Here is a 27,771-nt window from a genome sequence, read left to right on the forward strand (position 1 = left end):
ATCTTTCAGGGATTTTGAACATCACTGAAATGTGTGACACTGCAGTACTTTGCGAGATCTTCTTGGCAGCAGTCTCCTTGCATTTTTTCTGTAAGGGTAAGTTGAAATTTCTGAATATTTGAAAATTTAATAGATATGTAGTAATGCTTTACCTTCTCAGCACTGTGCATTTTGGCATCTAAAAGGCTGTATAGATAAGTTACAGAAGTAATTAACATATAAACTTGGTACCTATTTTTCCTATACAATATGACAAGAATCTGATGCTTGGCCCTGATTTTGATTAAGCATGTAGTGCTTGATTAGGAAATCACATTTGCTCTTGAGTGGCAGTAATAAACATATTCTTGTTTAAATACGTGATTAATGTAATAATATACAGTAGTTATGCCCTATTTCATGTTCCTTTCTACTAAAAAGTCCAACTGTAGAACTCAACTGCATATTGACCCTTTCTACCTATCATGTTCCTCTACTTTCTAACTAAACTTTACTATTAGTTGTATTGATTGCTTCTTTTTGCCAGTCTTCATGGCTATTTCTGTTTCTGTACCTGTTGATGTTCTTGGAACAGATTCCTACATATTCTTTCTCTCAACTATTCTAGGTACTTATTTGCTGTGTGAAATGTTGCTTTATGTGTATGAGTCTTGCACCGAAGGCTATCTTTTCTTGCTATAATAGATATGATCAGTCTTCAACAAACCCATTTCCCCCAAAAGGTAAGGGAATAAAGTCTTTGATCATAGTGAGCTAGAATGCTAAGTGAGGGAGATATTGTAGCAGCTATGCCTGACTGCTAGAAAAATCTGAAGTAGTTTTTCTTCTAATACAGATTATTTTAGCAGATAATTTCAGAGCTTATTTGATTAACATCTTTTTCTCTATATCACTATCATTCTGACTTTCCAATTGGAAAAAAATTCTCTGAAGTTGGGACTATGCAATGTGATGCTAAGGGTAACAAATCACATAACAATTTAGTGCAATATTTATTTATTTATTTATTTGATTTTTATTACTGCCCCTCTCCCCCAATTCAATATGAATTAAATCCCTGGAGTTTGGAAACTGTGGTTTATGACTTAGTTTTTTATGCGAATCCAGTCAATACATTGATAATCACGATTCACCTATCACTTAATACAATGCATGAATATTAATTTCTTTCTTGCTCCCCCTATCCATATGAGAAAGCCTGTGAAGAAGATAGGACTTTTGAATTCCCTTTTACTTGGTCCTTTTAATCTGGATTGAGAAAAATAAATGCTGGATTTTTGCTATAAGGAAGAATGATCAATCTGCAGGGGTGGGGAGAGATTTTTTTGAATTTGAGGGGGAGAGGAGGCAGGATCATGTCTCATAGTCTTTTTAAATGGGCTTGAAATTAGATAACATGTTGTGCTATAATTTGCCAAGAAGGTGGTAGAAATTTTTACTTTTCCAAAATAGACCATGTGGGACTAAACTTTATGAAGAACTGTGCTGCATATGCTGTTATTTACTAGCCTTTCATCCTAACTCATAAGTGGCCATAGCAGACTTCATTTGTTGGATAGAGATGGCACTGCATATTGATCAGAGGAACTTCTACATTGTGGCTGGATATTATAATCCCCACCTTCAAAGTCTCAGGATGTAATTTGTTTTTTTGCAAAAGTGCCACCAGTATTATTGGCATGGTTTGCACATACTTTCAAGGCAGGATTTAATATTGATGCACATGAGCAGGATTGTGACTGTGTGAACTACTGATTAGAGCACTCCCTCTCTACTCTGGATGGTTCTGGTTTGCATAGCAAACTAAAATTTGCTGATAACAAACCAGGAATCTAACAAAATGATGGGAAGAAAAAAGGAAGAGACATATGGACTTTGGCTGAGCCCATTTTTGCCTGTGCATATAATGTTAAATGATCTGCAGTGGGTGAAAGGCATTTTGTTGGAAATGTTTGATAAAACCACAAAGGGCAAAATGCTTAGAAAATGTCTGATCTAATGTGGCGAAGCATCTAAAACATAGACTAAATTGTTGTAAATGAGCCAAAGGAAATTGAGATTCATGTGCTTCTCCTTCTCTCTCCTGCAAACATCAAAAGTGCTGTAACTATAGATCCCTGTTTTATATGGACTTGAAGAACTGGTAATTCTGTTTTGAGTTAATTAGAATAAAACAGGATATCAAGCTGTGCTTTATCATGAGTTTTTTCCCCCTCTCTCTCTAGACTAGGCCTCATTGTTGTGCTTTCTTAAGAAATAACTGTATTTAGTTGGCGACATTTTGAAATAAATTTAAAACTGGGTTTGACTAGCAGCTAATCATGGTTATATAGAGTTAATAAAAGGAGGTAGGACTGTGGGGAGAGAAATTGCTTTAGAAATTGCTATGCCCCATACTGGGAAAGAAGCATGACAGTCAAAAATACGTTTTTTCTTTAGTTATCAGACTGGCTGCTTTAGAACATACTTTTAGAAAGGAGCAGGCCTTTAGAAAGGCAGTTAACTCTTGGTTCTTTCCTTGAGCTTTTGGGTCAGAATGAGCAGCATTTCCAATTGGGTGAGTTTGTTTGTTTGATTTATTGATTTATATAGCCACCCATCTCACATACATGACTCTGGGCAGCTTACAGAGTCATATTTTTGTTCAGAGATGTTTATGTTCTGTTTTTTGTTAAAAACAGAAAAAAATAATACAAGAATAACCAAAATCATAACATCAAAAGACCATTAACCACACCACCACTACCAGATCCCCAGGCAAGATGGCAAAGCCATGTCTTCAGGCCCTTCCAGAAGGCCAGTAAGGTCAGAGCTAGTCTGACCTCAGGGGGAATGATGTTCCAGAGGGTAGGTGATACGGCAGAAAAGGCTCTCCTCCTGGGTCCCTTCAGATGACAATACTTAGTAGATGGGACCCACAATATGTCCTTTCTGCTGGACATGATAGGATGGGTAGTTGTGATTGGGGAAAGGTGGTCACTCAAGTATATAGTACATTTTTGTTCTAATCATTTTATTGTCTAAGTTGGCTTTTAATGGTATGTGCTATTTTCTTTTACATTTGTTTTGTGATGATTTTTGTATGCCATCCAGAGTCATGTCTGAGTTGGGTGGCCATATAAATGCTCCCAATAAATAAAGATTGAGTTTATACATTGCACTAAGCTATAATGTGATTGGTTTGATTATGTTTAGTGTGTTATACTTTGTAATTGTGGCTTATTCAATAAACAATAAAGATCAGGTTTGGTGTAGTAGTTAAATACACTTGGCTAGAAATCAGTAGTGCTGTGAGTTCTAGTCCTGCCTTAGACCCAAACCCAGCTGGATGATTTTGGGCCAGTCACTCTCTTTCAGTCCTAGGAAGAAAGCAATGGCAAATCACTCCTGAAAAATGTTGCCAAGAATACTTAATGGACTTGTCCATGTAGTCACCAGGGGTCAAGACTTACCTGAAGGCATAAACCACCACCACCACCAATGGTTTAGCATCTATTCCCTCAGTACAAAATTGTTCTCAGTAGATGCATATTTTATTGCAAGTCAGTATTATGTATTTATGCATGTTACTTCTACACCACTTCAAGCCATTGACTTTAAGAGGTTTTAACTAGATTAAAAAGGGGGGAAAGGAATGTTGGATTAAAATAATTCATTTCTTGAGAAGAATTTTGAAAGTCAAAGTACAGGTAGTCCTCACTTATCAACTACAATTGGGACCAGCAACTCTGTCACTAAGAGCCGTGGTTGCTAAGCAGAAAATCACGTGACCGTGACAGACTTATGTCACTTCTCATTCAATTGTTAAGCAAGTCACTGTGGTCATTAAGTGAAACGTCACTTGACCATGACTTTACTTCCACATTGTCCATTAACTCTGCTTGTTGCAAGGCAGTTGGGAAACACACAAATGGCAATAATGTGACCGCATTATTTATTTTTGTTTCTTTAAAGGTAGCCTCAAATTCAAGATGACCCCTCTCTAAAAAGAGGAATATTATGCAGAAGAAAAATGCCAACTTCCTCCATTATTGCAAATGTCAGATGACCCATTTTAAATATTAATTTAAGAAAATAAAATGCTCTTCATATTCCACTCTTCAGCTTGAAATAAAGCTGAAGGTAAAGATTCCCATTTAGTTGTGTCTAATGACACACTAGGAGGCAGTGCTTATCTCTGTTTCCAAGGCCAAAGAGCCAGCATTGTCTAAGGATACTTCTGCGTCGTGTGGCCAGCATGACAATCATGGAAATGCTGTTACCTTCCTGCTGAAGCGGTACCTATTTATCTACTTGCATTTGCATGCTTTCGAATTGCTAGGTTGGCAAGAGCTGGGGCGAGTGCGGAAGCTCATTCCGCCACACGGCACTTGGGTCTCGAACTGCCGAACTTGCAACCCTCTGGTCAACAAACCTGGCGTCTTAACCACTGAGCCACCACGCCCCCTGATCAGCTTGAAATAATGGTTTATAAAATAACAAAGACAAAATAAGACAGACTTTAGGCTTAGAAGTAAAAAGTCATGACACAGAAGAAAAAGCGAATAGGGTAGAGGGAATAGGACATAATAGAAAAATCATTGTTTGCATTTTATGTTCCTTTTAATGGCTTGTGGCGATAGAAATGGGCTGCTTGGAGGGGCAGATGATGTCTTAATTTTGCCTGTAACATACTACCTTGATGTTTTTCTCCATTTTTTAAACGCTCTTGAGCATGCTTTCCCCTTATAATCTGATTCAGTCATAAAAAAATTAGCAGGAAAGCAGATTATATATGACCATTCTTAAAAAATGCTTGTATAGTTTTTCATTATAAATGTTAAGATTCCTGTTTGTTTTAAAAAGTCATACTTGAAACATCCCATAGGTACTATTAAAGGTCTTCCTAATACCTGATTTATTTTAGTTTTAAATAATACTTTGGGTGGATGTGCTTTAGTATGAAACACTATTACTATACTTAGTGAACTTTTGCTTTTGTTAATTTTTTAATGTAATTGCCTGTATAGCCTCTAAAGAAATACAATTTCTGAATTGAAGGCTACTCTGTGTTTATGACAGTGGAAGTTGCTGTCATAAAACTAAAGAAATTTCGCAGTACATATTCAGTTCATGCCTGCAGGCTTGTAGAAACACAGCCAAAAAGTTTAAAATTAGGATAGTGATTTTGATGGGAATTGAAAAATATGCTTCAAATCAGCTAGAAACTTGCTTTAAGTCCTTGTTTATAGTTTATCTATCTATCTATCTATCTATCTATCTATCTATCTATCTATCTCAAGGTAGATAAGTGACAAATTTTGAACCATCGTTTAGCTTTCAGTGTTAAAACCCTGCTTTCTGTTGCATAGGCAGCAACAAACAGGTAGTCCTCGATTTATGGCCATTTGTTACCGACCGTTCGAAGTTACGATGGTGCTGAAAAATGTGGTTTACGATCGGTCCTCGCAGTTACGGCCATCCCAGCATCCCAGTGGTCATGTGATCAAATTTTGGGTCCTTGGCAACTGGCGTGTATTTACAAGGGTTGCAGCTTCCTGGGGTCATGTGATCACCATTTGTGACCTTCCCAGCCAGCTTGTGACAAACGAAATCAATGGGAAACTGCACGATTCGCTTAATGAACTCATGATAACGGCCACTGCAAAAACGTTGCAAAATTAGGTGCGGTCATGTGATGCCTCACTTAATGACGACACTGCTAAAAAACAAACTTTCCGGTCCCTGTTGTGGTCGTAAGTCAAGGACTACCTGTATATACAAGCTTGAAAAGTTTGAAGCTACATAGATTAGTTCCAAACACATCTTGCATGAGCAGAAAAACAGCTTTTTTTTTCCTGCTCATATAAAAGAAATTCTGAATTCTGCTAACTTTTTTTTCCATTTTCAAGAGTTCACTGACAAAGCAGATTTGCATTTGCCAGTCAACTATTTACAATTTTCATAGATCTGAAATGTAATCCAGATTTTCTGTTTATTTTCAGTGAATTTTATATCGTCTATAATAGTCTTCAGCATAGAATATTAGCATGAGAGTTTAATTCCTTCTTTTGGAAAAGGAGAGCAGGAAAGATACAAAGCATTTCTTAAATTAAAGCTATTTACTGAAAGTATTTGGCAGAAGCTAGAAAAATTCCACAGTGACTTCAGTACATGTAATTTATTTGAATGATTTCATTTAACAAGCTTGTTCTTGCTAATACCTTCTGAAACAGACCAACTTGATGATCTTTTATAGTAACTAAATTCAGAACAGCAGTTCCAGGAATATTATGGAAATGGAAATAACATTTCTGATTGCTGATAATAGGAATTCTATTATGAACTGAGCTTGTGAATTATGACCTATATGTGAAAATATAAACTTAAATTTGTTTTTACCTAGTTGCTCAATACTGTGATCTTTTGAAATCTCATTCTGTCTTTTGAAGAAAGACAGAAGTCAACAATATTAAAACATTTTTATTGAGAAATAAATTTAGTTTGTAATGCTAAATGTGATTATGTTGGTCAGTTGAAATTGCTGTAATTAATATTCTGATCAAAATATTTCATTAACTGTTGAATATATAGTTATATTATCATGTTTAATATTGATTATTTACTTGTTGTAGATAGGATTCATGCAGTGCAAAAGTTTCATATGTACACTGTTGACTATTAATTATTCTTTTAAAAACAATATCGGGCTTGCTTAGAATTCAGTCCAGAACAATGGTCCAATATATTATTTATTTGTTAGAATTGCCCTCATTGGATAATGAGTAACAATTGGAAGCAAGTTCCACTGAAGTAATTGTGCTTAAAATTAGATCCTTTAATCCATATTTGGTATTAATTTCCTTCTTGGTATTAAAATGAAATAAGAGCACTTTAATTGTTTGCTTTAAAGAGCTATACAAACCATACAGTTCAGCCAATAATAGAAGATTATTCTGTATGCATTCTGGCAGATAATTTTGAAGAATACTTTAAAGTACTGTAACTGTTATTTATTTAGAAGTATTAGGTATGTGTCAGGCTCCCCCCCCCCCCCAATCCAAGGATGGTTGCATCATTTGATCGTGTGTGCCTGCCATGATAATTTACTGCGTGTCAAGAAAAGAGGGGGGAGAGGTGGCTGGCAGGAATGCGAATTGCTGTTGTTTGAGCTAATTGTCTGCAATCAGGGTCACGCCAGTGGAGACATTGGTGCCTGGAGAAAAACTGACTGTTGGGAGATAGATGAGAATGGATCTGTGAATAAGGAGGGGATGGACTGTAGAGACTTTTAGTGAAGCCGTTTGGTGCTCTCTTCTCAATCATGGCTTTTTCTCTTGCTCTGAACACAGGTTTCATTAAACCTAGAATCTGCATTTCACTTTTGTGCATGAGATGGGTTTTTATTGGAACTAAAGGTATCAGTGCTTACAGTATGTCTGTTGGAATTTATTTTAGTATTTAAAATTAAACTTTGGATAACTGTAATTGACATACTGCCTTTCCTTTTTTCTTTCAGAATCATGGATCAATTGATCTGGAGCACCCATATTTATTGCAAGCATGAAGATTCAAGAACTGAAAATAATTTTGAACCTTGGAGATAAAATTTTAGTATGTGGAGTCAATTTTAAGAATGCGCATTGCACCCAGTTGTGTTGGTGAATACAGAAGGATGAAAAGAACACTATGATGGCAAAGAACAAAGAGCCTCGTCCCCCAGCCTACGCTGTTAGTGTGGTTGGACTTTCTGGGACCGAAAAAGACAAAGGAAACTGTGGAGTTGGAAAGTCATGTTTGTGCAATAGATTTGTGCGTTCAAAAGCAGATGAATATTACCCTGAACATACCTCTGTGCTTAGCACAATTGACTTTGGTGGTCGTGTTGTTAATAATGATCACTTTTTATATTGGGGTGATGTAATACAGTGTGGAGAGGATGGAGTAGATTGCAAAATTCATGTTATTGAACAGACTGAGTTCATTGATGATCAGACATTTCTGCCTCATCGTAGTACTAACTTACAACCTTATATAAAGCGTGCAGCTGCAACCAAATTGCAGTCAGCAGAAAAACTTATGTATATTTGCACAGATCAGCTTGGATTAGAACAAGACTTTGAGCAAAAGCAAATGCCTGAAGGAAAGCTAAGTATTGATGGATTTTTATTATGTATTGATGTAAGTCAAGGATGCAATAGGAAGTTTGATGACCAACTTAAATTTGTAAATAATCTCTATATTCAGCTTTCAAAATCTAAAAAACCTATAATAATAGCAGCAACTAAATGTGATGAATGTGTGGATCATTATTTACGAGAGGTTCAGGCATTTGCTTCAAATAAGAAGAACCTTCTTGTAGTAGAAACATCTGCGAGATTCAATGTCAATGTGGAGACGTGTTTCGCTGCACTGGTACAAATGATGGATAAAACTCGTGGCAAGCCTAAAATAATCCCTTATTTAGATGCCTATAAAACACAAAGGCAAGTTGTTGTGACATCAACAGATAAGTTTGAGAAACTTGTGCAGACTGTGAGAGACTATCATGCCACATGGAAAACTGTTAGTAACAAACTAAAAAATCATCCAGATTATGAGGATTACATTAATTTAGAGGGAACAAACAAGGCCCAAAATACATTTTCAAAACACATTGAACAGCTTAAGCAAGAGCATATAAGAAAAAGAAGAGATGAATATATTAATACATTACCAAGAGCTTTTAACACACTTCTGTCAAACCTTGAAGAGATTGAACATTTGAGTTGGCCTGAAGCTTTGAAATTAATGGAGAAAAAACAAGATTTCCATTTATTCTTCGTGGTGCTGGAAAAAATGCCCTGGTATGAAACTGACCATATAGACAAAGTGAATGATAGGAGAATTCCATTTGACCTTTTGAGCATGCTTGAAGCTGAAAAGGTCTATCAGAATCATGTGCAGCATTTAATATCAGAAAAAAGGAGAGTTGAAATGAAGGAAAAATTCAAAAAAACACTTGAAAAAATTCAATTCATTTCTCCTGGGCAACCCTGGGAGGAAGTTATGTGTTTTGTAATGGAAGATGAAGCTTTTAAATATATTACAGAAGCTGACAGTAAAGAAGTATATAGTAGACATCAACGGGAAATAGTCGAAAAAGCCAAAGAGGAATTTCAGGAAATGCTTTTTGAACATTCAGAACTCTTCTATGACTTGGATTTGAATGCAACACCTAGTTCTGACAAAATGAGTGAAATTCATGCAGTTCTTAGTGAAGAGCCTAGATACAAAGCTTTACAGAAACTTGCACCTGATAGGGAGTCACTTCTGCTTAAACATATAGGTTTTGTGTATCATCCCACTAAAGAAACATGCCTCAGTGGCCAAAGCTGTATGGACATTAAAGTGGAACAGTTACTTGCTAGAAGCCTCTTGCAATTGGACCATGGTCGTTCAAATTTCTATCATGATAGTGCCAACATCGATAAAGTTAATGTTTTCATTTTGGGTAAAGATGGTCTTGCACAAGAATTGGCAAATGAGATTCGGACACAGTCTACTGATGATGAATATGCCTTAGATGGAAAAATATATGAACTTGATCTCAGACCAGTTGATGCTAAGTCACCTTATCTTCTAAGCCAATTATGGACTTCAGCCTTCAAACCACATGGATATTTCTGTGTGTTTAATTCAATTGAATCACTTAATTTTATTGGTGAATCCATTGGAAAAATCAGGACTGAAGCATCTCAGATAAGAAGAGACAAATACATGGCTAACCTTCCATTTACTTTAATACTGGCTAATCAACGAGAGAGTATTAGCAAAAATTTACCAATTCTGCGACACCAGGGGCAGCAGTTAGCAAACAAGTTACAGTGTCCTTTTATAGATGTGCCTGCTGGTACTTATCCACGTAAATTTAATGAGGCTCAGATAAAGCAAGCATTGAGGAGTGTTCTAGATGCAGTTAAGCACAATTTTGATGTTGTTAGTCCTATTCCTACAATTAAAGACCTTTCAGAAGCTGACTTAAGAATTGTTATGTGTGCTATGTGTGGAGATCCATTCAGTGTAGATCTTATTCTTTCTCCATTCCTTGATTCTCATTCCTGTAGTGCTGCTCAGGCTGGTCAGAATAATTCCCTAATGCTGGATAAAATTATAGGTGAAAAACGGAGGCGAATACAGATTACAATATTATCATATCATTCTTCAATTGGTGTAAGAAAAGATGAACTTGTTCATGGCTATATACTAGTTTATTCTGCTAAACGGAAAGCATCTATGGGAATGCTTCGAGCATTTCTTTCAGAAGTACAAGATACTATTCCTGTCCAATTAGTAGCTGTTACTGACAGTCAGGCAGACTTCTTTGAGAATGAGGCTATCAAAGAATTGATGACTGAAGGTGAACATATAGCGACTGAGATTACTGCTAAATTTACAGCTCTCTATTCGTTATCTCAGTATCATCGGCAGACTGAGGTTTTCACCTTGTTCTTTAGTGAAGTCTTAGAGAAGAAAAACATGATCGAAAATTCTTACATCTCTGATAGTACACGAGAGACAACACATACAAGCGAAGATGTTTTCTTGCATTCTCCTAGAGCAAGCTCTCTTGCTTATAACTATTATCCAGATTCAGAAGATGATACTGAAGCCCCACCTCCTTATAGTCCAATTGGAGATGATGTACAGTTGCTCCCAACACCTGATCGCTCAAAATACCGTTTGGATGTGGAAGGAAATGAATACCCCATTCATAGCACACCTAACTGTCATGATCATGAACGCAACCACAAAGTGCCTCCTCCCATAAAGCCAAAACCAATTGTACCCAAGACAAATGTGAAAAAACTGGATCCAAATCTATTAAAAACCATTGAGGCAGGTATTGGTAAACAATACCCTAGAAAACAAACTAGAATGATTCTGGCACCATCTGATGATCTTGATCAATCTGATAATTATGCAGAACCTGTAGACACTGTTTTTAAGCACAGAGGTGTTGCTGATGATATCTACGTAATTCCAGATGATAGTCAGAATCGTATGATTAAATTTCGAAATTCATCTATTGTAAATAATGCCCAAGGAGATGAAGAAAATGGATTTCCTGACAGAATTTCAAAGACCCATGGAGAAAGACGACCTTCAAAATATAAATATAAATCTAAAACATTGTTCAGCAAAGCCAAATCTTACTACAGAAGAGCACATTCAGATGCAAGTGATGATGAAGCTTTTACAATGTCTAAAACAAAAAGAAAAGGAAGACATCGTGGCAGTGAAGAAGATCCACTTTTGTCCCCTGTGGAAACATGGAAAGGTGGCATTGATAACCCTGCAATTACATCTGATCAAGAGCTGGATGATAAGAAGATGAAGAAGAAAACTCAGAAAGTGAAAGAAGACAAGAAAGTAAGTTTTAAAAATGTTTTGAATTGGTATATTCGGCTAGTGTTGGTGGGGGTGTGGTTTTCTTCTTGGTAGTTCTTTGATTAGGGTATTGTTTCCTACTTGATTTTTTACATTTTTACATTGAATTTATATTACATTTTTACACTGAATTTACATTACCTTTTTACATTGAAATTTACATTATCTTGGTGCTGAATACAAAACTCAGGTTATCATTTGCTTTTGTCTTCTGTTTAAAGAAGCATGGTCATTAAGTACAAAGTTCTTATTGTAATTTTATTGTTGGATATTGTTCAGGAGATTGTGTAGTGTTTTATATGTTAATGAAATTAACAAGCCAGCATCTGAATTACCGATTTTTTGAACTGAATGTGTATGATGTAAACATTTAAAGAAAGGATATGGGAAAAAAGAAAAATACCTAGATATACATTTATGATTTTGAAGAATGAGGGGAGTTGAATTTCTTTATTTTTAAAAAAATCAAATCAATTTGTGTTTAATTGGATGAATGGTAATTTTCTTAAATACGGTATTAGTTAGCTTTCTTCATGTTTAATGAGATGTCTGTAGCATTTGGTTTTGAAAACACATTTGTTCAGAAGGACTTTTTAGTCTGTGGAGAAATGGCTTAGTATGATTTAAAAAGTGAAATCCATTAAATTGTCTAGACTATATTCTCTGGTATTGCCTAGGCATTGCTTGTACTTATAGGAGTTTTGCTTGATTGTAGAGATTTTAAAATTGCCATGCCTTAAGTAAAATTGATAGAGCATGAGATAAAAGAATGGGATTTGCATAAAGCAAGGGGTTTATCTTTTCAGGTTTTACATACCTTACAGAGTTTTTTTATCTTAAGCACAGGAAGAATTCATGGACATTAGGAACCCAGTAACTATAAGTAGCTTGACATTGCTAGTACGTATTTGGAAAGCATTAATACATTTTTTAAAATGTACCTTACGTAAGATTAAATCTTAAAAATGGCCCATACCCCTGCACTGTCTTTACCTTAACTGAGCAGCTGTTAAGTTTCTCAACAGCTATGTGAGTTGTCAGGAATGCAGTTGAAATAAGAGAGGTAGTATTGACATCATTTAAGTTATCTATCCCCCATAGTGTTCTTGAGAATTGAGGTGGTAGATAAATTGCATAGAATGCGTACATATACAATTCCCTGTTGGTTGAGGTGAAAGAATAATGAAGATCTCAGGGAGGAAATGTTTAAGATTTCCTTGTATACTAAAATGTGCCACTTGGCAAAGGAGACAGAAGACAGTGTTATGTTTATGGCTTCCAAATCACCACCCTTTGGCCAAAAACCTTTTTTCCCCCTGCTTTACATTAATGGAATAACATTGGGGGAGTTATTGTTATCAAATTGCATGGGATGTGAGACTAAATATATAGATGTAATAGTAATCCTGTCTAACTCACATTAAAAAAAAACTTACCAAGACATTCACTATCAAAAATGCAACTTTTAAAAATTCAATAGAATTGAATATTGTCATAAAATGTGACTTATGAGTCAGTATTTTATGTTAATTTGTAGAAGTGACAAACGGTATTTAAATTTAGGACTACTTATTCAAATAGCCTTTTAGAGGTTCAGTAAACTTACAGTTATTAAAGTACTTATCTTCAGAAAATTCCTGGTTAGAATGTTTTTAGTTGGTAAAGTCTTCATCGTTTTTGGTGTTTTACAAAGTAATACTGGGGAAGTTTGCCTTCCGTTTTCTGTTGGTACCATTGCTATAACCATTATTTTTAATAGACTTTTTAACAATTTCATTTGTACTATGTGAGATAATGTACTATTTTTTATATATCATGCCTTATACATGTATATTTTGAAAGTTGAAGCATAGCATTTTATATCAGAAGGTAAGGAGAATGTATTATCTCTGAATATACGTCATATTAATGAGAGCAGGTTTAATGAGAATGGATATATTTTATAAGAATTATCTGCTGTTCTGAATACCAAACATTTTTAACTGGAGTTAATGCTATTGATGATTAGATCTTGGGAAGCAGGTGTAGTAATTTTATCAGTAAAACACCTGAATTATTTTGCATTTTTAAAAAATGTGATGTGTTCACATGTTTAGCATGTTTTCTGAATTTTAGGTTCTGTAGTACTTAAAAATACTTATGCAAATCCATAGAGAACATCAGAAGAAACCCTTGGTGATAGTAAAATCCAAAACAACCTCAATCTTAAATTACTTGAGATTTTCTACAATACAATTTTCTACAATACAATACAGGCAACATTGATATGTGAGGAAGCCTCAACATAATTTCCTCTTATATGTTCCATATATGCATTATTCCTTGTATATTCTGTGGCTTTTCATTATTTACTCAGTGCATATATTTCTTATCTTTCCCATGGGGGAGCATGGCTGTTCACTTAGGGGATTTCTGTCACTTTTTTTTTTCAGATAAAGCCTAGGAAAGAGAATTAGAGTTAGGTGGAGAGACAATGACTAGTCGAAAGTCACCTAGTGAGCTCATGGTTGTATGGGAACTTCTACCTGGATCTCCCTGAATCCTTAGGCATTATATCACATTGGCTCCTGCTTGAGTGTTAATTCAAAATGAATTTTATAATTTCAAATTGTGCAGGTTTGGTTTGTCTTTAACAAAAAGGCAAAGGCTTACAATAAGCTTTCACAATCTTTCACAGCTGAACAGGCTTGAAATGTTTTATTTGTCATACAGTATTGTTTTTTGGGGAGGGGTATTTGATGTATGTTGTCCAGAGTCACAATTACTCAAGTCTGGTGGCTATATAAATATTCTAAACCAATGAATAAACCTGTCCTTCAAAAGCACACACATAAGCAGTGATAGTATGTAGTGCGTAAATAAGGATTAGATGTAGGATGAGAAGTACGTAAATGGTACTTTATAATTGGTTATGTTGTTCACAATAGTCATTTTATGAATGAGAAACTAACCAGTAGTTATTATTTGCAACGTGTTCTGAGAAAGATTGAGGACCCCTGCCCTAAAAACAGGAAGATTCGGCACTGTGAAAAAAATCAGTTATTTTTTTATTAATGAAATAAATTAATATCTTCAAAACTAACATTGTCATGTGAAAAATTGCCTTTCTAATATTATGTCGTTATTAGGGAGTTTTTACTTCAATTGCTAATATTCTTAACTGATAATGCTGCTGTTTTGTTGCAGCAAAAAAAGAAAACAAAGACGTTCAACCCACCAACTCGTAGAAACTGGGAAAGTAATTACTTTGGGATGCCCCTACAGGATCTGGTTACACCTGAAAAACCCATCCCTCTCTTTGTTGAGAAGTGTGTGCAGTTTATTGAAGATACAGGTAAGAAACAAGTTACACTTAAATGTTTATTCCTGCTATTAGCTAACTTTGAAAGTCTTACTTGTTTTTCATTTGGAACTTTATATTGTTTTAATAAAGAAATAAAAACATAATGTAAATTAAAGACTATTTACATTGATGTATTTGCCAGAAAAATATTACTTGAAAGTAATTTGATTCTGGCAAAAGACAGAATTTTGCATGATTCTTCATATACAAAGCAACCACATCCTGCTTTGCTTCTAAAATATTAGCTGGTTGGCTGTTCCGAAGTAGTGAAGGCACAAAAGCAGATTCCTTTTTTGCCTATGTACAGTGGTGTTTAAAGGTTTGTGAACATTTTGCATTTTCAATATTTCAGCATAAATTTAACCTAAAATGTGATCTGTTCTCCACACACAAGTCCTAAAATCAAATAAAGAAAACCCAATTAAACAAATGGGTCAAAAACATACTTGTTCATTTATTTATTGAGGAAAATTATCCAAAGCTATAGTACTATAGCATGAAAGGTTTGTTGAGGTTGTAGAAATAATTTTAAAAACTTTTTTTTAAAATTATTAAATACCAGTAGTTGCTGTTGCTAAGCAATGAGGTCGTAAAGCACGATGTCATGTGACTGCATCGCTTAGCAACGACAGTCTTGGCTGCCATCGTAACCCCAGGGCCATGTGGGTCATTAAGAAGGAAGAGGTGGGAGTCCCAGCCAAGGAGTGCAGGATGGATGCATGGGTGCCGTAGGGGATGATGGGGTGGGGGCGCTAGGGAGTGTTGGGGGCTGGCAACAGCCACAGGCAAATGCTGGGGACTGTGGGCGGGCAGGCACTATGGTGGATGGGTGGGGGTGCTGCAGAGTATGAGATTCCTGGGATCTCATACTTCATAGTGGGGGTTCTCTTTCCAGGGGTAGGCAGCAGCAGTGGAGTGCAGGGTGGCTAAAAGAGCAGAGATGGGAGGAGATAGGCGGGCATCGCGAAGGGCCAGCAGCTGCCTTGGCTGGGTGTGCCTCTTCAGCAGCGGGAGGAAGAAGATGGGAGGCAGCAGGGGTAGGTGGCCAAAAGGGCAGATGGGGAAATAGGCAATTTAGGGGAGTTAAAGCAGAGCAAGCACAGCAAGGCAGGAGAAGGTAAGGTCATTGCCTAACAACCACAACTGGGACTACTGGAACTGCTGTTGCTAAGTGGTATGGTCACTTGATGTTTCACCTAATGACAGCTTCGCTTAGCAATGGAAATTCTAGTCCCAGTTAGGGTAGTTAAGCGAGGATTGCCTGTAATAAGTAGATAGAGTTTGCAGGATTGCAAAGTTCTGTTTTTTATGTACTCTATGAAATTAGACCAGAAAATGTACTTTCATTTCCAAAAACACATTATCGTATGTTAAAATAAGGCTGACACCTTTACCTTCTGCCACAATATTATTTAGATTATATCTATAGATTATGAGTAGCCACATACATTTTTAAACTTAAACTATAATTGCATTCAATATTTTTTACATTTCACTGTCCTCTGACCTCATAAATTATAAACTGGTCAAGACATATTTAATATTCATACAGTTTTTGCTGGAAGAATTCCTTACTATGTGAGTGACTTAATTGTATCTAGTTAAATACCATCCTGTGATGTTTGTTTCCTTTTCCCAAAGGTCTGTGTACTGAAGGTCTCTATCGTGTTAGCGGTAATAAAACTGATCAAGACAACATTCAAAAACAATTTGACCAAGGTAATGGGAACCTTTGTTGTGATTACATAGTCACAACTATGTAATGCTGTTTTAGTGCATTATTTAAAACTCTTCTAAGCTGCTATCTTTATAGTAGCTAATCACAGAAATTGAATAACATGTGAATATATATGAGTATTAAATTCTAATTTGATGTGTTAGCAGTATGTATTGGTATGTTATGTTTAATCCAGTGTATGATATATTAATTTATTTTACTCAATTTCAAAACCTCTTTTTCTACATAATGTCCCTCAGAGCCAATGACATTTATAATAAGAATAGACTCTTTGTGGCACCCAGTTTATAGCCTCCCAAATAATCAAATATTACACTGCTCAAATTTAGGGTTTGGGGATACTTTTAAAGATGGTGGTGGGAGTGCAAAGCTTCCATGTGGTAAAATGTTCCTATTCCAAATCTCTGAAATTGGGCAAAATGTAGCCCACCATTTTTTTCTTTTACTGTGGTGATAGGCCTCATGTTACAAAGGAGATTCATGTGGCTCACTAGTAGGTCAAGAGACTTGAGTTGCAATCCCTGACCCAGAAGAACTAATGTAGAATAAACCAATAAAATCACTAGGATTTATTTGGAAAAACCACACCAAAAACAAGTAGAACTGATCAAAGCCAAAAACTTTTTTAAGTATATGAAACATACTTTAATATGAATCCTGTGCGCATGTGTATCATTTGAAATTCCTCTCACTCATGTTACCCTTGAATCATAACACAATGTTATGACAATAGAAGAAAGAGACAAAGCCAAACATATGTAGCAGCCTTCAGATGATAAGAGGGTTTTTTTTTCCCCCCTGCCATTGTGAAGTCAGAAGAATCTTTCATTTCCTTGAGCTTTCACTATGTTTTAGCCTCAGAACCCATAGGAATACAGCTTAACTCACCCATGCCAGCATTATCTGGACCCTTTTTAGTCAGGGTTCATTCTGGTCTGTAGCACTGAGACAGAGTTGGTTGCATTAGTGGATGTCCTGTGGAGGGCTCAGGATGGGGATGGTGCATCTATCCTGGCCCTCCTGGATCTCTCAGTGGCTTTTGATACCATCAACCATGGTATTCTTCTGGACCAGCTTCAGGGGTTGGGAGTGGGAAGCACTCTTTTGCTGTGGTTCTCCTCTTTTCTCTGTGTCTGGTTCCAATTGGTGTTAGAGATGGTCAGATCAAGCACTAGGCCCCTGCAGTATGGGATGCCTCGGGGATCAGGTCTTTCACCTCTCCTCTTTAATATCCATATGAGACTGCTAGGAAGAGTCATCCAGTGGCACAAGGTGCAGTTTTATCAGTATGCTGATGGTACTGAGTTACACATCTCCACCCTGGACTGGTCAAGTGACACTATCTCAGTGTTGACCCAGTGCCTGGAGGCTGTAAAGGTCTGGATGGGGAAGAACTGGCTTCGACTCAACCCTAGCAAGGTGAAGTGGCTCTGGGGTTTTGCCTCCCCCCCCCCAGGTCTTGTGAAGTGTCATCTTTGAGTCTTGCTGGGGTAGCAGTCCCCTGAATATAGCTGGTATACAACTTGTGGGTCCTCCTGGACTCAAGGTTCCTGCTACAGTAGCAGGTGGCAGCCAGGGCACATTGTATACCAATCACACCCTTTCCTGGACCGGAAAGCCACAATCAGTCATGCCCTGGTCACTGCAGCTGGATTTACATGGGGCTGCCCTTGAAGACCATTTGGAAACTGCTCCAGAATTCGGCAGCTCACACAGTTTTGGGGCACTCCACAATTCACCCATATTACAACACTGCTGTGCAAGCTGCACTAGCTTCCAGTATTTTTTTCTGGGTACAATTCAAGGTACTGATTATTAAAGCCCTAAATGTTATGGGACCAGGTTATTTGCAGGACTGCCTCTCCTGGAGGGTATTTGCCCATCCCACCAGGTCAGATAGGGTGGGTGTGCTCCAGGTCCCTTACCTTAAATGTTGTCATTTAATGGGACCTAGGAAATGTGCCTTCTCAGTAGCTGCTCCTATCCTGTAGAATGTCTTTCCCCCAGAGATCTGGCAAGCCCCCTACTCTCCTTGCCTTCTGGAGGGTCTTGAAAAGCTGGCTTTTCCCACAAGCATTGGCTTCAAATGAGGCTGGAGCCCAGTAAGAAGATTAGTTGATGTGTGGGAGGATGTTGTCCTGGGGCGCCAGGACTTTTTATTGATATTTAACTTTTTACTCTTTCTATTTTCTTTTGAGTCAGCCAGGGTTGTGGCTCATAATATGGCAGCTATAAAAGTTTTTTTTTTAGTAAGTGTGTCTTACTTTTTACTCTTGTGCTATTAGCATATTGGAATATATTTTGGTTGGCTTCACTGCCTAGCAACTGTTCTTTTACTGTTCTGCACTGGTTCATTTAACCCTTTTGCCAGCAGCTGTTAGGCAGGTAATTTTACCTGCTTTTGCTACCACTCCAAGTAGTATTTCTTCATCCCTACAAAGCCTAGGAAAAGGTGAGCGATCATATCTTTCCATCTGACCTTATACAAAGCTTCAGATTATTTGGAACCAGTACTTCCTTTTTCTGTGTGCCAAATTTGATTTCTACTTAAATATTAGAACTTAATAAATACTAATAAAAATAAACAGAAAAAAGCCTATTTTTTCTAAACTGGGAGAGGTTTCAGAGCTAAGTGGCAAGGATAGAATTTAGTCAGCTATCAGTTTGGACTCCTGGATTGATTAATAAATTGGCTTTCCAAAATTTTCATTTTGATTTGGGAAACTCTTTTCATGCTTCAAGATTTGTTGTATCTGTTAATTGTCTAAAGTTTAGTGTCTGGCTTATTCAAGGTGAATATTTTAGGCTGATGCAACATGTCTTGTATTTTAAGAATTTGCTGGAATGTGTTGTATTATTATTTTCAAAAAGGACTCAATCATTTTAATCACGGGAAGAGAAGCTAATTGGAGAAGAGCTCAAGATGGGTGGGAGTTCCTAAAAAGGGAGATACTTTAATGCATATACAGGTAGTCCTCATTTAGCAACCAGAGTTGGGATTGGCAACTTGGTCACTAAGCAAAGCAGTCATTAAGTGGGAAATCATGGGACCGCAACTCTGCTTTTTGCCCAAAACTGACGAGTAATCAGTTTCACACCTTTGGCTTTTGTTTGCCTTCTAACCATTCCTCTACCCTTTGGTGGATAATTAAGGAAATTAATCTTTGTATTTACATTCCCCGCTATCACAGGATCAAAATTTGGGCACTTGGCAACTGGCATGTATTTACAACTATTGCAGTGTCCTGGGGTCACGTGATTGCCATTTTTGACCTTCCCAGAAGGCTTCTGACAAGCAAAGTCAGTGGGGGATGCCGGATTCGTTTAATGACCACAGTGATTTGGTTAACAACCATGGCAACAAAGGTCGTAAAATTGGGCACGACTCACATAATGACCGCATCGCTTAGCAATGGAAGTTCCAGTCCCAGTTGTCATAAGTTGAGGACTTCAGTTCGTTCGACCTTTTCCAGCAACAATGCAAGTGTCCTACTAGGCAATTGTAGAGAGCAGATGGGCTGAAATGAAGCTTGAGACTGATAAAAAGATGAATGTCTTTCTAGTTTGAATGTCTAAATCTGAAGGTCAAGATGAATTACATCCTAGGTACCGAAGAAACTTGCTGATGGTCTGTCTGAACATTTATGTAACATATTTGAAAAATCCTGGGGAAAGAAGAAATTCCAAATGACTGGGGAAGAGAAAAGGTCCTTATTTTAAAAGAATGGGAAAGTAAGTTCCAGGGAGCAGCAGATTAGAGAGTGACACTATTACCTGTAAAGGATCTAAAGCATATCATAAATAGATTGGTTTTAAACGGAGTTTTCTGGTTTCTCATCAAATCAGAGTCAGGCATTATATAGTGGGCCACAAAATTCAGTTGTGGGTCCTGTACTCCTTAAAATTTTAATTATTAACTCTGGTTGGGTGGGATAACTAATCCTCTAGCAATCTTGATAGTTTAGAGCAAAATTTAGCAGAGCAATGCAAAATTCTTCGCATAAGAAACATGAAATCCATAGATACAGGAAGGGCTACATACTTGTAAAAAAGATACTTTAAATTGAAAATTAATGGTTGTTTTGTATTTGCAGTGAGTGCATTCTTTTGAGAAATGTATAGTAGAAGCTTTTGCATTCCTAACACACTGTTTCATATTGCTTTATAGATCATAATATCAGTCTGGAATCTATGGATGTAACAGTAAATGCTGTGGCAGGAGCTCTTAAAGCTTTCTTTGCAGATCTCCCAGATCCTTTAATTCCTTACTCACTGCATCCAGAATTAGTTGAAGCATCAAGTAAGTAATTTGTTTTTTCTTTTCATGGAGTACATGTTATAGATAATCAGTTAACTTTTTCTATCTCTTACCTACTATGCTCTGTATCATTCATTTCTATCTGTTTGGTGCCTTTTGAGGATTTCACAGATCCTGGACTTGATTTTTTGTGTTTTCTTTTTTTATATATATTTCCCATTTTAGAACTTCTCATATGTGCCTATACATTTAGGTAGCGCTCCAGGTAACCACAGAGAGCTTCAGTTGGCTCAGGCACAGCATCACATATAAACTTTGAGTAACTGACTAACCTTGCTAGCCTAAACACCATCTTGCCCTATTCTGTTTTATTATTTGTCTTTTTACCATACTAAACTAAGCTAGTTAACTCTGCCTCTTTAAGGGGTGAAATCAAATTTATCTGTCCACCAATGGAATGGACTTCATTGATAGCATGATTCCACTTCTGTTCTGAAGTTTTCCACAGACCATGTGGAAGTCTCCAGAGGATTGTCATTCATGGAGACAGAAGAGCAGAAAACTTTTGCACAAGTGGCAATTTCCTCACATTCAATATAAAATTCTCTAAAATTTTACTTCAGATTTACTCCTTCAAATGTTCACCATGCAACAGGCAAGAAGTCAGTTGTATTACTGCCACCTGCATTTGAGAAAAACGTAACTACTGTCTATTACTTTAACATAGGTCACCATTTCCTCATAACAGTGTCCAAGCACATCTTGGATCCCAAAAGTAGAAATACCGTGCTGAGCTGTTAATCTGTTTGCTTATTATTTGAAATTTTTGTTTTTATGATCCTATTTTTACAGAAATTCTTGATAAGGCAGAAAGGCTCTATGAATTAAAAGAAATTGTGAAGAAATTTCATCCAGTGAATTATGATGTTTTCAGATATGTAATAACTCATCTCAACAGGTATTTTCTTTACCAAATATCAATTACAAATAACTTCATTAATATTTGTCAAAAAGATTAATCATATGTTCCTGTCAAGTTTAATCTGTTATGCATGAAGATGCTTGCATTAAACATTCAACTATGTGTAAATCAGAAAGATCCTATGAAAGCCTTATCCATATTTCTGTAGCAGTTGGGCATGACATTGTTCATTGACATACAGGCCTCATTAGATGAAATGGTTTAATGATGTAGCAATTCACAGTTTTTTTGAAGGACTGACTACATTTACATTAATCTCTTCTAATTTTTACATTATCTTTGGAAGCCCTTACTCATTCACCCACCACCAAGATTGACAGAGTTGATAAGCAATAGAGATATACCCTTCTTAGTAGTAGCACCTACTTAGGGAAATTTCTATTTAAGAGGTCTAAATTTATTCCCATGTTGACTTTAAAATGCTGTAATTTATATCTTCTGGCACATTGCTAATACACAGTTTGTAATTGTACTTTATTCTATTCTATTTAAATGTGATTGGTGTGAATTTGTAAATGTTGTCTGTTGAATTGTATTGGGGTTCTAATTAATATTGTGCAAGTGGCTTGTGTGGTAGGTATTTTGCCTTTTCTGCTAATTCAGGTTATATCTTTTCCTAGGAAATTGAAATCTTTCCCAGATGTGTTTGAGATTATAATCTTAAGAATTGCTGAGTAATGGTAATTAGTCCCCAAAATAAAGCTTCCACACCAGGAATAGTCTTATCCTGGATTTTGAAAAGACAAAGACTTACTTGTTTTATCTTATTCAAATTAAATTATAAAGATGTAAAAGTACATAAAACCAGACCATATTAAATGAATCATGCAAACATTAAAATGTATTTAAAGGTGTACATTATCAACGTGGACAGATTTGTTCCCCTCTAGTTTAGGAAGGTAGATCAGAGAGTTAATTTATTTAATCTAGCATCTGCCTTTATATAGTTAAATGAGCATTCTACCAGTCTACACATCTCTGATTATTCACTCCTAAATTAAAAGGTCATCAATTCATACACAGTTATTTTACTCAAATAACAAAGGAGAATTACAGCAGCAAATCTAGTTCTACAGAACAGGAAAAAAGTTCTTAAAAACATATATTGTATTTTTTTTTATCATTTGACTCAAAGATCACACTTTTTTGCTGCTGTGGTTTCAAGTTGTTAAAACCATAAAGTACAGATCAAGTTGCACTGGTGTTTTCATTACACCAACTTGGAACCTAATGTTTATCCTGAATAGTAAAGTGTCCTAGAACTGGAGGTATCAAAGTAAGGTGATTTCTTGCTTGTCTCAAAGTCACTTTATCTCATGTAATCCTGCCTCAATCATTGCGTGCTGTAGATAGTCTTCAAACCCTTCAGTGCAGATTTGGAAACACCTCCATAGGTAAGAGACACCCATAGTATCTGTGGGTTTACCTCTGACATTGTTCCCACACAGTTGAATGTAACCCATTTTATTAGTGTAGACTTTTTTTTTTACAAAGCTATGTATAAAAGTGGCTGTGAAATAGATTAAATGGCTGTTATTGTTATGGTCATAATGTTAGAATCCAACTTGGGATTAAGATGTTGCTTCCTTGAAGAAGAAAAGTTTGGCGCTTGTGCATATGTATGAACTGCTTACACAGTCCATTTGCTCTTTTTAAATAGACCTTAGATCTTTATGCCTTTACTATTCATGCAGAGAAATAGTAGATTTAAGGAGTTCTTAGATAATTATGCCTGTTTTCTTTAACTTTGAGAATGATCACAAGTCTGAGGCTAGATTGTTCTTGCGTTATATTCAGGGCATAATGTTCAGTCTTCTGACTAAAAGCTGCTGAATGTGTTAAAAGTAATGGTGTATAATATTTTCAGGTATAATATCAATCAAATATTAACTCTTCAATACGTTTATTCATATTATAGAGTTAGTCAACAGAGCAGAACCAATCTTATGACTGCAGATAACTTATCTATATGTTTCTGGCCTACTTTGATGAGACCTGACTTTGAAAACAGGGAGTTCCTGTCAACCACCAAAATCCTTCAATCAGTAATAGAAACAGTCATTCAACAATGCCAGTTTTTCTTCTATGGTGGAGAAATTTCAGAAATATCTGACAATGTAGCACATCAGCTTCCAGGTTCGAACCCAGTACAGATGGTGGATCCAATTTTACCACTACAGTTACCACCACCTCTACAACCTCAGCTAATACAACCACAGTTGCAAGCAGATCCTCTTGGAATTATTTAAATAGAACAACTGACAAGAAGATGATTTGTCAAGAGCTTGGCAGTGGATACAGAGGAAAACTAGATGTGCATGTTTCAAGATACAGTGACAACTTTCATATTATGAAAGAATTTGAATCCAAACTAAGACATTTTTGTTGTAGTCGCACTATCCACCTTGTTCATAACACTGCAGGTCAAAATTATGTGATTAGCATGACTGGAGAGGTTTAATTTTTTAAATCAGAAATAACTAAAGTGCAAAGCTGCTGTTGCATGAACATTTATCGCAATCACTATCATTTCTGTGACAGTTTGTCACAATATATTGTGAATAAAACTTTTCTATAGAAATGTAATGATTAAATAAATCATTTATGGAACATTCAATACTGCGGCCTGCTTTAGGGCTGTTTTTTGTTACTTAATTGTCTCTCTCCCCCCATCATTTTCATACCAATTTAGTCGTATGCTACACCTAAAATACAACCATGTCTTATTTGGAAACTATGAACTACTTATACTACATCCCAAAATACTTTGGAAAAAACAAAAGCTGCACTGTTACAAATGCCACATTCCCATACTTTTCTCTTAAACCTGTGGATATTTTGTTGAGGGCTTTAGGATTTTTTTTATCTTATAGCACAATACCAAGGACATGCTTATTGTAAAAGTGAGTTAAGCACTGTGCAAATATGTTACGATTACCTACTTTCCCCTTAATTTGCATTAATCAATGAAACTTTTTATAATACTATTAATTCTGTAAACAGCTGCATGTTTGAAAGATCATTGAAGGTCTTGTAAGCCTAATATATTTTCTATATTTTAATTTTTCCCACTAGGAAATCATTTAGTATATAGAAAATAATTTGACAATTTAATATAAGGCTATATAACTTTTCATACATAAATGAGAACTTTGCTGTAGTGTAAACTTGCTAAACCAAACAATCTAGATCATAAATTTAACATATACACTATATCTATTTTTCTGTGACCCTCTGAAGGTATAAAAAGCATTGCTAATATATAGCAATAAATACTTTGGGTACTGAAGCATCTTAATTTGTATATAAAAAGATACCTGTGTTCATGTTTTTTTTTCTGTGATCTGTTGTACTATATCTTCAAAATAACTTTTGCACCATTTAAAAATTATTTTTCTTTTTTATATTGGTACAAATTTCTCTGTTAAAGAATGCTGCTTAGTTTTTAAACATTCTCGATTAATAGTTGATGGTTAATAAATGTGATGAAAGGCTAGTTATGGGGGGAAAATGAATGGCCTAAAATATTTGAATTGGTTCAGACTTCTCCCCACAAATGGAAGGGTTCCTTCCATCCATAAAAACGTTTTGATTCAATGGAGAGGTCCCAACTTGTGCAGATTTCCAATGCCCCTATAGACCATCTCTCACCTCTGGAACAAATATTTAGAGAGGGAATGATTAAAAGTTGTTTCATAAGCAGAAATGAAGTTTGCACCCAAGTCTGAGTTTTCCTTACCACCTTTTTCTTTCATCTTCAAAATACGTTTTTTTAAAAAGAAGCTTTATAAAAAAAAAAAAATCATTGCAATATCTGAAATAGTTGGGAGAACTTTACTATCACTACTGTCATCTTTGTTCATTGTTCACTATCAGTTTTAGTAAATAGAACATTTTTGAATACTAAGGTAATTTAAGAGTTTGATTTTAAAACCTTTTTAAAGGTTCTTAATGGGCTTTGCTCTTCTGAAATAAAAATTGCCTTTTTCATTATGTCCTAGGTATTGTACTTAGAGTTATGACTTACAGTATCATCATAATTAAGATACCATAACCCAGGCTGCTGTTAAAGTATTTGTATATTATAAATTATCTTGATATTTGTGTTATATTCTTGCAAGTAATTATCTTTTCTACAAAAAAACAAAATTCTCTATACCAATTCAAAGCACACAGGATATAAATACAATAATAAAATTTGTCCTGTAAATGTAGTAGCATTAATTTGTTTTACATCATCTGCTGTTAAATAGCTTTTATTTATAGCCATTAGTTTAACATAGGCATTTTAAGAAAAAATAAATTGCAAACATTTTGTAAATGGTTTCTAGGTTGCTAAAGAATTTATTTTTCTACTATAGATGGTATGACAAAAGCATCAAACTGTACAGGAAAACCACTTATTCCTCTTGCAGACAGGCTTAAATTTTCAGCCTTATTCCTTTAAAGAGTATTGTCTAGCACAATGAGAGTTGAAATTTGATTTCTGTTTAGAATTGTCTTTTTGTATTCTAGTATGCCTTTCATTAATAATATACAATTTTATTGTCCGTTACCAGTAGATTTGCAGAATTTGTTTTATTATAGGCAATTTGCTTCAGTGCTACTTTTAGCTGTCCTTAAGGGCATGCTCCCTGGTTGTCTTGGGCACCCTTGTGCAGCAGGACATAACTATGTTTGTGTCTGCATGCCCCATAACGCAAAGACAGCATTTGAATTCACGCTGTGATTTAAATCTGAATCATCTACCTAGATTACAAGTTCCATTATAGCTTTAAAAAAAATGTGTCGCTTGCCTTTTTTCTGTAATATTAACACTGAAATTAAAATCTTCAGGATCCTTTTCAGAGCACTCACAGCAACATTTTTTCCTTTTGCTTTAACCACATCTCTGGGTGTTTGAACACACATCCATTTCCATTTAAGCAGAATTGATGTGGCTGAATATTCAAAACAGGAAAATCAGACAGATATTTAGAAGCTAGCTAGCTTTTAATAATTTATGAGACTCTTATAGTGTAACAAAGAGACCTACACAGGACTGCTACACATAATAGCAATGTATCTCACTCATTTTAACTAATGCAGTACTTCATTCCACCTATCTTTTCTGAAGTTTCAACCCATGAGCTATTAGTATTGTGAATTCAGTCATTTTTAACATGTGAACAGTGCTCAATAGCTGTCAATTTGACTTATGCATCCTTCACACTGACCTTCATTTCATTTGTATGTTACTGAAATATATGTAACTAGGCTGTAATCCTAGACACAGTTACCCTTATGTAAATCCATCGAGATCAGTAAGATGGGTTGTAAACTTAGGTTGCAATCCTAAACTTAGTTACTAGGGAATATGTCTAACTGTGGTTAATATGCTGTTCTAAGCTTAATGCATAGAAGAACACTTTATATTTAGTTACATGCAAAACACATTAAAACAGCAGTCATATCCACCTGCATAGCAGTAAGTTCCATTGAACTCTGTAGCACTTATTTCCAAGGAGACATGTGAGTGGCATTTTGTATTAAATGATTTACAAATTATTTTTACATTACACTCAAACTTTTAAGAATTGTGAAATAATGTAAATTTAAGTATACAACTTTAATGAAAAGCAACATTTTTGCAATGTATGTTTTCTGCATTACTTGACTACTGGGCACTAGAAATTACCATTGACTTGTTTTATTTTTGAGGTACTGGAGTTTAGTTTTAATTTCTCTAAAATTGTAAAGTAATGAACTAATTGGACAAGTTAAATAAATCAGGCCTCCACTTTCATTGTGATTTCATTTTTTTTTTACAGTAACCAATATATTGGCTGAAGCTATGAATACACACACACACACACTTAGTTCCTTTTCATGTAATCTTATCACAGCTTACAAAATGCAGTGAATTAAATATTGGTGAAGTTTATCTGTATCCAGATTGCAATGAATAAAACGTTAAGATGCCTGCTGTGTATAATATTCAGTTTTATATTTAACTTCAGAAGAGCTAAATTACTCCTTTAACTTAAATAAATACAGTAGTA

The 27,771-nt window shown here is 35.6% G+C and overlaps 1 protein-coding gene across 1 annotated transcript; it reads left to right on the plus strand.

Moving 5' to 3' along the window:
• Window positions 1-27,515, plus strand: ARHGAP5 (Rho GTPase activating protein 5). Its single transcript, XM_063290023.1, has 7 exons — window positions 1-96; window positions 7,499-11,391; window positions 14,596-14,743; window positions 16,394-16,471; window positions 20,659-20,790; window positions 21,601-21,706; window positions 23,649-27,515. The coding sequence occupies exons 2-7, from the start codon at window positions 7,669-7,671 to the stop codon at window positions 23,977-23,979; spliced, it is 4,518 nt and encodes a 1,505-aa protein (XP_063146093.1). The 5' UTR covers window positions 1-96; window positions 7,499-7,668; the 3' UTR covers window positions 23,980-27,515.
• Window positions 27,516-27,771: the final 256 nt, after the last annotated feature.

This window comes from Candoia aspera, chromosome 1 (assembly GCF_035149785.1).
Source record: "Candoia aspera isolate rCanAsp1 chromosome 1, rCanAsp1.hap2, whole genome shotgun sequence".
Taxonomy (NCBI): Eukaryota; Metazoa; Chordata; class Lepidosauria; order Squamata; family Boidae; genus Candoia; species Candoia aspera.

Bases quoted from the DNA above. Each gene is read 5' to 3' on its own strand.
- ARHGAP5 (XM_063290023.1), top strand. From the start codon at position 7,669: ATGATGGCAAAGAACAAAGAGCCTCGTCCCCCAGCCTACGCTGTTAGT. The intron at 11,392-14,595 runs GTAAGTTTTAAA...GTTTTGTTGCAG, and splicing joins AAGTGAAAGAAGACAAGAAA to CAAAAAAAGAAAACAAAGAC. The intron at 20,791-21,600 runs GTAAGTAATTTG...CTATTTTTACAG, and splicing joins AGAATTAGTTGAAGCATCAA to AAATTCTTGATAAGGCAGAA.